The sequence below is a fragment of the Oncorhynchus mykiss genome, chromosome 20, assembly GCF_013265735.2.
Source record: "Oncorhynchus mykiss isolate Arlee chromosome 20, USDA_OmykA_1.1, whole genome shotgun sequence".
NCBI classification, from domain to species: domain Eukaryota; kingdom Metazoa; phylum Chordata; class Actinopteri; order Salmoniformes; family Salmonidae; genus Oncorhynchus; species Oncorhynchus mykiss.
Window position 1 is genome coordinate 30013458 of NC_048584.1, and position 13003 is coordinate 30026460.

General features: G+C 42.2%; 1 protein-coding gene across 1 annotated transcript in view; it reads left to right on the forward strand.

Annotated features, from left to right (window-relative positions):
• Positions 1-12167: 12167 nt before the first annotated feature.
• The window catches only part of msh6 (mutS homolog 6 (E. coli)), a 34563-nt gene continuing 33727 nt past the window's right edge, over positions 12168-13003 (forward strand). The window contains exon 1 of the mRNA XM_021576400.2: positions 12168-12547. Coding sequence (XP_021432075.2) covers positions 12288-12547 — 260 coding nt within the window. The 5' untranslated portion in view covers positions 12168-12287. The remainder of the gene's footprint in view (positions 12548-13003) is intronic.

A 13003-nucleotide genomic window follows, 5' to 3' on the forward strand; every position in this document is an offset into this window, starting at 1 on the left:
AGGGTATATGTCGAGGGGGAGGACAGGGTATATGTCGAGGGGGAGGACAGGGTATATGTCGAGGGGGAGGACAGGGCATATGAGGAGGGGGAGGACAGGTCATATGTAGAGGGGGAGGACAGGGTATATGTGGAGTGGGAGGACAGGGTATATGTGGAGCGGGAGGACAGGGTATGTGTGGAGCGGGAGGACAGGGTATATGTGGAGTAGGAGGACAGGGTATATGTGGAGGGGGAGGACAGGGTATATGTGGAGTGGGAGGACAGGGTATATGTGGAGGACAGGGTATATGTGGAGGGGGGTGACGGGGTGTATGGGAAGGGGGGGGACAGGGTATATGTGGAGGGGGTGGTATATGTGGAGGGGGAGGACAGGGTATATGTGGAGGGGGAGGGGGGTATATGTGGAGGGGGAGGGGGTATACGTGGAGGTGGAGGGGGAGTATGTGGAGGGGAAGGGGGTATATGTGGAGGGGCAGGGGGGGTATATGTGGAGGGGGGGTTGTATATAGGGAGGGGGGTATATGTGGAGGAGGGGTATATGTGGATGGGGGGTATATGTGGAGGGGGAGGACAGGGTATATGTGGAGGGGGAGGGGGTATATGTGGAGGGGCAGGGGGGGTATATGTGGAGGGGGGTATATGTGGAAGAGGAGGAGAGTATGTGGAGGGGGAGGAGGGGTATATGTGGAGCGGGGGTATATGTGGAGGAGGAAGTCAGGGTATATGTGGAGTAGGAGGACATGGTATATGTGGAGGGGGAGGACAGGGTATATGTGGAGGGGGAGGACATATATGTGGAGTGGGAGGACAGGGTATATGTGGAGGGGGAGGAGGGTATATGTGGAGTGGGAGGACAGGGTATATGTGGAGGGGGAGGAGGGTATATGTGGAAGGGGAGGGGACGTATTTACTTCATAGGAGGAGAGAAAGAGACAGGCATTTACTTCATACAAGGAGAGAAGGAGACAGGCATTTACTTCATACGAGGGAAGGAGACAAGCATTTACTTCACACAAGTAGAGAAGGAGACAAGCATTTACTTCATAGCTCTGGGTGTTTCAGTGCTGCTGCTCAAGCTTTTCTCTCTCTCTCTCTCTCTCTCTCTCTCTCTCTCTCTCTCTCTCTCTCTCTCTCTCTCTCTCTCTCTCTCTCTACATTTAAGGGATTGAGAGTTTGAGTGACAAGGGATTTTCAGTGTGGACAGGAGTTTGTAGTGCTGTCCCAACATAGCAGAGGCCAGTCCAATAACAGGGGGGGGAGAGATAGGAAGAGTGAGAGTAGAGAGAATGAGAGAGAGAGGTGAACAGCGAGAGGATTAGTGAGAGTAGAGAAAGATACATACACAGAGAGGTAGAGAGAGTAAGAGTGAGAGAGAGAAATTAAGAGAGAGACAGGGTGAAAGAAACCGAGGGAGAAAGAGAGCAGTGCAAATGTATTGCATTGTCAGTATCAACAACAGCTCTGGAGGACTAGCTAATAGTGAGTTTGAGCTCTTTAAGAAGCCACAAAGAGTGGCACCCTGACTGACACACAGAGAGAGAGACACAGAGAGAGAGATAGAGAGAGAGAGAGAGAGAGAGACACAGAGAGAGAGAGAGAGAGAGAGAGAGAGAGAGAGACAGAGACACAGAGACACAGAGAGAGAGAGAGACACAGAGAGAGAGAGAGAGAGAGAGAGAGAGAGAGAGAGAGACACACATAGAGAGACACAGAGAGAGAGACACAGAGAGAGAGAGAGATGCTGCCAGATGGAAAAACAACTGTACAGGCCTCATTTGTTTTTTCTCAATACAGCCCACACTGCTACACTGAGTGTACAAAACATTAACAACACCTGCTCTTTCCATGACAGACTGACCAGATGAATCCAGGTGAAAGCTATGATCCCTTATTGATGTCACTTGTTAAATCCACTTCAATCAGTGTAGATGAAGGGAGATTGGTAAAGTAAGGATTTTTAAGCCTTGAGACAACTGAGACATGGACTGTGCACTGGTTTGTGTCAAGAACTGCAATGCTGCTGGGTTTTTCACGCTCAACAGTTTCCTGTGTGTATCAAGAATGGTCCACCACCCAAAGGACATCCAGCCAACTTGACACAACTGTGGGAAGCATTGGAGTCAACATGGGCCAGCAACCCTGTGGAACACTTTCTACACCTTGTAGAGTCCATGCCCCGACAAATTGAGGCTGTTCTGAGGGCATACAGAACCTTTTCTTCTCTAAACATACAGTACCCTTTCCTTTCGTAATGCCCTGCCTGCCGTTTCCGGGATGCCTTCATCCATGGTTGCTTGATTAAATTATGGCTCTGACTTGTACCCAGAGAAAATTGTCTGTCTAATACTTAGAAATATAAACGCTTTTCATCTAAAGCATGTAGGCTGCATTTACACAGGCATCACAATTCTGACCTTTTGCCCAATTATTGGCAAAAGAGCTGATCTGATTGGTCAAAATAGCAATTAGTGGGAAACAAATCTGAATTGGGCTGCCTGTGACAATTAGGCTACCACATTGCATAATTATGTATACTTTTACGGCAGAGAGAGATATTTTATTTAGTGAATCATTGTTCAATGGAGGTGATAAGGCTGACTCATCACTAGGGCCAGTTGTTTTTGTTTGTTTTTTCTTTGACTGGTAGTTCCAGCATTATCCACTAGGTTTGCTGCAGGTTGAAAATCCTATTGAAAATGTTATTTAATTGACACAAGCTGTCTCCAATCAGTCAATTAATCAATGTCTGCTTGTGCATGAGTGTTTGGTGGGGGGATTGCCTAAGTCAGGGGAGGCATAGCTTTACCAATATTAATTGCACAAAGTCTATTATTCGGCAGGGAAAACTTTTTTCAAGCTGATCCTCTCCAACGGATGAAACCAACCATGGAAGTATGTTGTAGCTAACTCGGGGGTAGCCCTGCCCGGGAATCAAACTCTGGTCCAGTGACTTTCAAGCCAACACCTTAACCGTTACACCAAGACGTCCGAACCTTTTGTCCAGTGCCTTAAAGAGATACTTCAGGATTTTGGCAATGAAGCCCTTTATCCACTTCCTCAGAGTCAGATGAACTCATGGATACCTTTTTAATGTCTCTGCGTCCATTATGAAGGAAGTTAGAGGTAGTTTTGCGAGCCAACGCTAACTAGCGTTAATGCAATGACTGGAAGTCTATGGTATCAGCAGTTACCATAGATTTCCAGTCATTGCACTAATGCTAGTTAGCAACTTCCCTCAAACTGCAGTCAGAGACTTGAAAATGGTGTCCGTGAGTTCATCTGACTCTGGGAAAGTAGATAAAGGGCTTCATTGCCAAAATCCTGAGGTATCCTTTTAACCGTTATGCCAAGAGGCCAAACTGTCGGCACAATAGTCACTGGACCTGGGTTTGAGTACAACGTACTTCTATGGTTGGTTTTATTGGCTCTCCGCTTACACTGCCTCTAATTTACCTATTTTTAGCAACAACTTCCGAGTATGTTGGATAGGATTAGCTTGAGCAAAGTGAGGTATAGAATCACTGATCTACAAAACGTATTCCCTGCCAAACAATAGGCTTGGTGCAATTAAGATTTGTAGAGCTTCGCATCCCCTGACTCAGGTAATCCATCCACCAAACACTCACGCACAACCAGACATTGATTGATTGATTTCAGACGGTTTGTGTCGATTAAATACAATTTTCTATTATTTTCTACCTGCAGCAAACCTAGTGGATAATGCTGGAAGTCAAAGAAAAAACAACCAAAAAAACTGACCCTACCCATCACATACTGTAGGCTGTGTTTACACAAGCATACCAATTCTGATCTTTTTTACCTCTCATTGGTATTTTGACCAATCACATCAGATCTTTTCACATCAGATCTTTTTCAAAATACCAATTAGTAAAAAATAAAATAGTTTTGGGCTGCCTGTGTGACGCAGCCATTGTTACTGTAGTTAGTTTCATGCATACCTGGGCCAAAATACTATTTGAAATCGTTGAAATACTTTGACAGTTTGGTTTAGCCTTCCTGAAGTGCCAGGTGTGTGGGGTTTGAACTTTTGAGGCTTTTCTATTGGTTTCATTGCAACAGGCAAGCTCAATCAAGCTCAATTATTTAAAATAGTATTTGAAACCAGATATGGTTTTATGCACTGTGTTTTACATTGTTAATTTGAGATGACACAGATGTGAGAACACTGAACAGCTAACACGGGACCCAAACCGTCTGCGTGGGTGCACTATCGTGCATTATCGTGCATAAATTAATTTTGTCCCCCTACACCAAACGCGATCGCAGGTTAAAATATCAAAACAAACTCTGAACCAATAACATTAATTTGGGGACAGGTTGAAAAGCATTAAACATGTATGGCAATTTAGCTCGTTAGCTTGCACTTGCTAGCTAATTTGTCCTATTTAGCTAGCTTGCTGTTGCTAGCTAATTTGTCCTGGGATATAAACATTGAGTTGTTATTTTACCTGAAATGCACAAGGTCCTCTACACCGACAATTAATCCACACATAAAATGGCCAACCGAATCGTTTCTAGTCATCTCTCCTCCTTCCAGGCTTTTTCATCTTTGAATTTATATGGTGATTGGCATCTACACTTTCATAGTATTACCACGACAACCGCCAAAACATTTCATCTTTCAATCACCAACGTGCTTATAACCAATGAGGAGATGGCACATGGGTACCTGCTTCTATAAACCAATGAGGAGATGGGGGAGGCAGGACTTGCAGCGCGATCTGCGTCAGAAATAGGAATGACTTCTATTTTAGCCCTTGGCAACACAGACGTTCGTCGGCGCGCGCGAGCAGTGTGGGTGCAATAATTTAATAACATGGATTTCTAAAAGGATTTTGTGATGCTCGTGCACGCGACGTGTCCGGTCTGGTCAGCAGGTTGGCTCCAGGGACAATGGAGCTGGTGTAATTAATAGGTGTAATTTGGGGTAATTATCCAAAATAACTATTAGTTCAGAGTGTTATGAGCAATGATGCCCTCAAACAGAGATGTTCATTATGAGAAATAGTGAGCATTATTTTGGTCTGAGGCTGCATCCTAATTGGCACTCAATTCTCTATACAATGCACACTTTTTTACCTGGTCAAAAGTAGTGCACTGTATAGGGAATAGGGTGCCATTTGGGATGCAGGTTTTGGTCTGAGTGTAGAGATGAATCATGTTCAGGGGGACATCATAATAGTCGTAACAATATAGGAATGGTCTAGACTATGACTTTGACTAGGAGTGTAGAGGGCATTACATAGTAGTAGGCTACTACTACTACTACAACCTACACAAGCAAACAACACACACACAACACACACACAACACACACACACACACACACACACACACACACACACACACACACACACACACACACACACACACACACACAAACACACACACAGACCACACTCTGCAATGGTGTTCTTCTAACCTCTACCTTGATACTGGATACTCTCAAACCATCAATATTCACCCCAAAGAGGCAACACTTTCTGTGAGGAAAAGCCAAAGTACAAGACTATTGCACCATATTGAGACAGAAATGTCAGCAGAGGAGAGTTGAGTAGAGAAGGGCTAGAACGTCTAAAATGTAGATGTTAGGGGAAAAGCTCTCTCTCTCTCACACACACCAGATTCTTACAGTTTCCAAAGACACCACAGACAGCAAGCATGGGGTTTTGCAAATTAAACCATTTTTTATTATAATTAAATGAATAGACACAGTACAGTTCATAGAGCGGATTACATGAGACTCTGTCAGAGGGGAGATGACAAACATGGGACTTACAGGTTGATACAGGCAATCTGGCAACCTAAGTCCTTTTTTCTCCCACAGAATATCACTACAAACATGCTCAAACTTGAATCGTTTCAAATTCCACAGCAAACGGTAGCCTATACATCCCTCCCAGGTATAGGGGTTTAAAGCACATCTCAAATACTTTCCACTCAATTATTATGCATGCATAGCAGAGCTTCAATAATCATGCATTCAGTAGGCGCTTCAAAAAGCATGTAATACACAGTCAAGCTAAACACACATGCTCTATGGAGCTACCAAAGAAATTAAACCAGTGAGAAACCAGACTTAGTACGAAGGTTTGGAAGTGAACATTGCTCAACAGTAGAGGTTTAAGGAGTGTTGTGTGATAAACACCTAGAACCTACAAATAGGGAGAAGGGGAGAGGATTAGAACCCCCCAAAACTATGGAGAGAGGTGCAATGAGAAACACATAACCTAAAAATGGGAAGAAAGTCCTACAATATGGAGGAAACACCAAAACCATAAGGAGCACAGTGATTTAATTAATTTGCAGGAGGGAGAGAAGAAGAACAAGAAGTGAGTGGGAGAGACAAATGTGAGAACAAAGCAAGTGAGAACTTACCATGAGAAGACAAATGACTGCAGCTGGGCTGCAACGCAATGTAGTAGGCTATTGGCATGGTGCTCACAACACAACATAATGTAGTAGGCTATTGGCATGGTGCTCACAACACAACGCTCACAAAACAAGGCCCAGGTGGACAACTTGCACAGCTTGTCCTTTCTCCGCTACACAGGAATTGAACATGTGAAAAGTCCATGTAGAGAGGGCGATATTGACAATTTCCTCCTTAGACGAGAATCCTTTTCGATACATTTCCTCAACACTCTGTCTCCAAGTGGTCTAAATGAGAAACAAAATATAAAACATTCTATAAAATTTGTTCTGCTCACAGGGGAACTTTTCCATTTTCCCTATATAATATTGTTTACAAAATGATTGACTCATTTGTCTCAAGTTTTTAATCTATTGTGCTCCAATATCAATAGAAATGGATAAACAAACCAAAATGTATTCACGTCTCCTATGTAATATTTATTATGACGTTAATGTATTATATGTTTTCTGTTGACCGGATGTACATGCCTCTAGAGGTTATTTATGTACAGTAGGTGTGTTTCACAGTACTGTGTGACACAGGTGGGACCAAGTCACTATAATTCAAGTCTCAAGCAAGTCACAAGGTCCAAGTCTCAAGTCGAGTCCCAAGTAGAATGTGTTAAGTGTCGAGTCAAGTCCAAGTCGTGGATTCTAAGAGCTAGTCAAGACAAGTCTCAAGTCAAGTAAAAACATAACTACAGACAATGACTTGTTCAACTACAAATCTTTGTCTACTTATTGAGGCTATCAGTCAGCCATTTTCATTATTTTGTCTACGACACATTTTTATTATGTAGTAATACATTTTAACAACAAATTTAAAATGCAAGCTTCAAAAGTAAATTATAAATGTTAAGCAATTATGACGTACCAAAAGAACAGTAGGCCAATGCTAGTAATTGGTGCCCCATTGCTGTTGTGCTTGCAAAGTAAATGTTTCATATTCTTGATCACCATACTAAACTCAGCAAAAAAAGAAACGTCCTCTCACTGTCAACTGCGTTTATTTTCAGCAAACTTAACGTGTAAATATTTGAATGAACATAACAAGGTTCAACAACTGAGACATAAACTGAACAAGTTCCACAGACATGCGACTAACAGAAATGGAATAATGTGTCCCTGAACAAAGGGTGGGTCAAAATCAAAAGTAACAGTCAGTATCTGGTGTGGCCACCAGCTGCATTAAGTACTGCTGTGCATCTCCTCCTTATGGACTGCACCAGATTTGCCAGTTCTTGCTGTGAGATGTTACCCCACTCTTCCCCCAAGGCACCTGCAAGTTCCCGAACATTTCTGGGTGGAATGGCCCTAGCCCTCACCCTCCGATCCAACAGGTCCCAGAAGTGCCCAATGAGATTGAGATCCGGGCTCTTCGCTGGCCATGACAGAACACTGACATTCCAGTCTTGCAGGAAATCACGCACAGAACGAGCAGTATGGCTTGTGGCATTGTCATGCTGGAGGGTCATGTCAGGATGAGCCTGCAGGAAGGGTACCATATGAGGGAAGAGGATGTCTTCCCTGTAATGCAGTGTTGAGATTGCCTTCAATGACAACAAGCTCAGTCCGATGATGCTGTGACACAACGCCCCAGCCCATGACGGACCCTCCACCTCCAAATCGATCCCGCTCCAGAGTCCAGGCCTCGGTGTTAATCCGACCATCACCCCCGGTGAGACAAAACCGTGACTCGTCAGTGAAGAGCACTTTTTGCCAGTCCTGTCTGGTCCAGCGACGGTGGGTCTGATCCTGTGCTGATGTTGTTACACATGGTCTGCCACTGCGAGGACGATCAGCTGTCCGTCCTGTCTCCCTGTAGCGCTGTCTTAGGCGTCTCACAGTACGGACATTGCAATTTAAGGCCTCTTTAGTGTCCTAAGCTTTCATAACTGTGATTGCCTCCTGTCTGTAAGCTGTTAGTGTCTTAATGACCGTTCCACAGGTGCATGTTCATTAATTGTTTATGGTTAATTGAACAAGCATGGGAAACAGTTTTTAAACACTTTACAATGAAGATCTGTGAGGTTATTTGGATTTTTACGAATTATCTTTGAAAGACAGGGTCCTGAAAAGGGACGTTTCTTTTTTTGCTGAGTTTATTTACATAAAATGCGTTTTATGCCTGCATTTTCAGCTGGAAGTCATTCATGTTAGCAGTCAATGTTTACTAGGAATATCATGTCACATTGTCACTTCTCTGGATTCCAGAGCAAGCATGATCATATGGCTGGGGTGTTGCAGTATCAGATGGAAAGCATGATTTGTCTGTAGCCTTTTTTTCTTCCTCACAAATATCCTAGTTAATTCGCCAGAATGTTACTTCTTCATCCCATGAGTATTGCAGGTAGTACGATGTTACATCTATCTTTAGACATATGCAGTACCACCACGGAGTTATATAATTATAACACACACAAACTAGGCCTATCTGAAATATGAAAATGGTCAATGAAATCACCAGTTAGCCTATTGTGGAAAAGATGCATCCATAGCGGGTTGCTAAACGTTACTTTATATGGTAAATATTAACGTAGGTAAACTACTCTGTTTTTGCCATGCAAAGCGCTTTCTGGTCATTAGAGTTTTTTCCAACTGCTTACACATGTTTTCAAAACTGTCTCCTTTTTTCAAAACTCTACACACAATTCCCAAAACTGCACACACAAATGCAAAATGCCTCACATCTCCTTCACAATGTAACACTGCATTCAAAATGCCTCACATCTCCTTCAAAATGTAACACTGCATTCAAAATGCCTCACATCTCCTTCAAAATGTAACACTGCATTCAAAATGCCTCACATCTCCTTCAAAATGTAACACTGCATTCAAAATGCCTCACATCTCCTTCAAAATGTAACACTGCATTCAAAATGCCTCACATCTCCTTCAAAATGTAACACTGCATTCAAAATGCCTCACATCTCCTTCAAAATGTAACACTGCATTCAAAATGCCATAAACACATGTCAGAGTGAAGCATTTGCATCAAATGGCAAACACTGCTTTCATAATAGTACATTTTTGGATATACCATGTAAACACTTGTTCTAAATCGAAAGCTCTTTCATAGGCTTATATCTACATTTCAATACAATGTTCTACAGTGAAAGTCATCTGCTGAGAGGGGTAACAAGTACACTGTAAACACCAATGCAATGTAGAAACAGAAAATATTTATTAGGCCAAACATTACTGTTGTATACAGTAGCATACAACAAAACCATAAACATATGTAAACCAAAAGTATATTCTTTAGAATACAGTAAAGATCACAATTGTGTGTGCGGGGTGGGGTGGGGGAGGCAGTAACCAGTGCTAAGCTACGCTTCATCTCTTCTCCGGCCTGGGTCTGGCCACAATACTTCGTCCACATCACAAGATACGTTTTCTCTTGCCAAACATCGAGGAAAGTATCTCCTAGCATGGCGTATCCAACCTTGGACAGAGGCAACCTCAATGTCCCCACATGCGTCCTCCATTGCCTGGAGAAGTGGCATGCGGACATAGGGTTGCCGATCATACACTTTCCAGCGCCAGGCTGAGAAGAATTCCTCTATGAGATTTAGAAAATGTGAATATGGGGGTAGGTACAAAACTACAAATTGTGGATGGGTGGCAAACCAGTTTTGGACCAGAACAGCCCGGTGAAAACTAACATTGTCCCATAAAACCACAAATCTAGCAGGCTCCTGATCTGGATCAGGGACAAGCATTGTGTAAATTGCATCCAGAAAAGTGAGCATATGGCCGGTGTTGTACGGACCCAGTGTGGCATTGTGATGGAAGACCCCATTTTGAGTGATGGCAGCACACATAGTTATACTACCCCCACGCTGTCCAGGGACATTGGTAATTGCCCTCTGTCCTATTACATTTCTTCCGCGGCGCCTGGTTTTGGTGAGGTTGAAGCCAACCTCATCCACATAAATAAATTAATGGCACCTTGTAAAGTTGTTTCATCGTCACTCGGTGCCGTTGGAGGATGCGTTGTCTGGTCAACAGGCTTACAGCATTGATGCTGTTAAATATGGTGTCATTATTCAAGATATGCACTCTTATCTCTCGAGTCCTAATTGCATTGTTGGCCAAAACCATATTTATAATTGCAGTCTCTTGTACATCTGTAAACAAGCGTCCTCGTCCTCCATGATGTCTTTGCCTTTCCACTCTGTACAGAATTCAAACACAGTATGTGTTCAGCATAGGAACTGTAAACAATGTACCAAAAATGTGTGAGGAGTGTGTGTGTGACCTGGTGAATAAGTGTAGCATTTTGATTGGTTGTGTTTGGAAAAGGAAAGCAAGTCAATTCCTGTTAGATTTTTGTGTTTTAGGTAGAGAATTGTGTGTAGTGTTTTGAAAAAAGTGTTTTATGTAAGTGACAACTGAGTCAAAGGCTGAGAAATAGCTTATGGTTTTGGATATTTGGTGTGTAGTTTTGCACTTTGAGTGAGAGGTTTCAAAAATCTGGTGACATGAAAAGATTTTGTGTGTAAGCAGTTGGAAAAAACTGTAATCTGGATACCTGCGACTGCCTTTGCGCGCCAATGGTGATTACGCGTCACTGGTCAACAATCAACTTTTTGGTTCTGAAGCACCGATTGATGTCTTTGAAACAATAATTTGGAGCATTTCCGTAGGCCTATGTTAGTGACCTGATCAAATAAGCAAAGGTATACATATAAAATATAAATGGTAGGCAACCTATGAAACCTATTGAAATACATATTCAGTTTCATGCTTGCAAGTCCAAATCAAATTTGTGACTGGAGTCAGACTCAAGTCCAAGTCATGTGACTCCAGTGGTTTGACCTGATGATTAAATCACCATGGGAACATACCAGAGTTGTGGACGTTCCTTTTTTAAAAACCTGCTTCTGTTCTGCACCTGTTAAGTTGGATGTGTACATTTTTATATTTTTTATATTCTGACTTAAAAATTCACATTCTCATATATAAAAAATGCATATTCTCATATATATACACACACACACATATATATATATATATATATATATATATATATATATATATATATATATATATATAGATAAGAGGGGAGAGATTAGATGTCTCTCTTCACCACTTCTAAAAGCAAACTTGTGCCTGGTAAGATATGAAATGTTTTACAAATCTGTGCTGTTTAGTTTGATGGGAGGGTACTCTCAATAAAAAACATATCACCAGATATTTTTTGGGGTGTGGTTAGTTTACACCAGTTTGTTTCCAACAACCAGGTAGAAAAATGAGGGTCCAGGTCCTCATCCTGGGGAAGAGTAGAGTGAAAGTGAAGTGATGAAAATATTAGAATGGTAAATCAAAATATAAGGGAAACTCACAGTTTGTGAAATGGGAAGAACAATTCACAGGGTGAATTCCAAAGTTATCTATGATGAATGATTACAAGTTAGGTTTACATTAGGTTTACACACGTCTCCCATAATCTGTAATCAATTATACAAATACCGCGACTGCACTCTGCTGGTGATGTGGCTATCGCATAACATAGTCGGTCTGTATCATGATGAAATGTAACTCCTAAATAAATACAAATATGTATTAACTTATTCTTACTCGGGAAGAGAAAATACATGTTTTAATTGTTTGACATGAACCAGTATAAACCCAAAATATTTATTTGATTAATAAATACCAAGAATAAAGATGGTTTGCCATTGGCTGAATTTCCTTGGAGCCACTCCCACATGACCTTTTACCTTCTGAGAATTTCCCGCGAACAGTGCACGAGCACTGATGCCTGCAGACCAGACAGAGTTAGCAGACTCTAAACATTTGATGAACTAAATCACTTCATTATAATTTTTTCCATTAACAGGCTTTATGGCGAAGCAAAGCAGCATTTTCAATTTTTTCAATAAGTCTCCGCCACCGGTTCTGAAGGCGAAACCGAGTCCCTCGCCTGCAGAAGCCGACTTGCCATCCTCAGTTCGAAAAAAGAACAGCTCTCCAAAAGAAGAAGCTAAGCATGCATCTCAAACTCCCAACACCAAAAAGACTCCTGCAAAACCCCTTAATGCAAAAGCAAGCAAAGGCGGATTCGGCAAACTCTTTGGGAATAAGACACTAACAATAAAGGAGAGGTAAGACAGGTGGCTCAAATTAGTTAGCTAGCACAAACAACGAGTTGCTTTGTTGTGGCTAGTGGTTTTAGCGGTAGCTAGCCACAGTAGCTAATTATAACTCATGTAGAAATGCTCATTGATTTGTGAAATGGCTAACTCTCGTCTACACAGGACAGACGTTATGTAAATGCAATACGATTTAGACAGATTAGTGGCTGGATAAAACTGGCTAACCAGTCAGCGGATTACTTAACTAGTAACGTTAATGTTATTTGTCTCAACCCTTCAACACACTTCCTTGTGTATCCGTTGTCTGACAGTGTTGGAGTAATGATACATTTTGATCAAGCATGTCAAAGTGCACAGTAACATGCATGCGTCCTCATTTGGCGGGAGAACGTGTCATGTAATTCAACACTTTCGTGACTGGCATGATGCGGGTGGACGTAGACCCATGGGGACCAATTATATTCA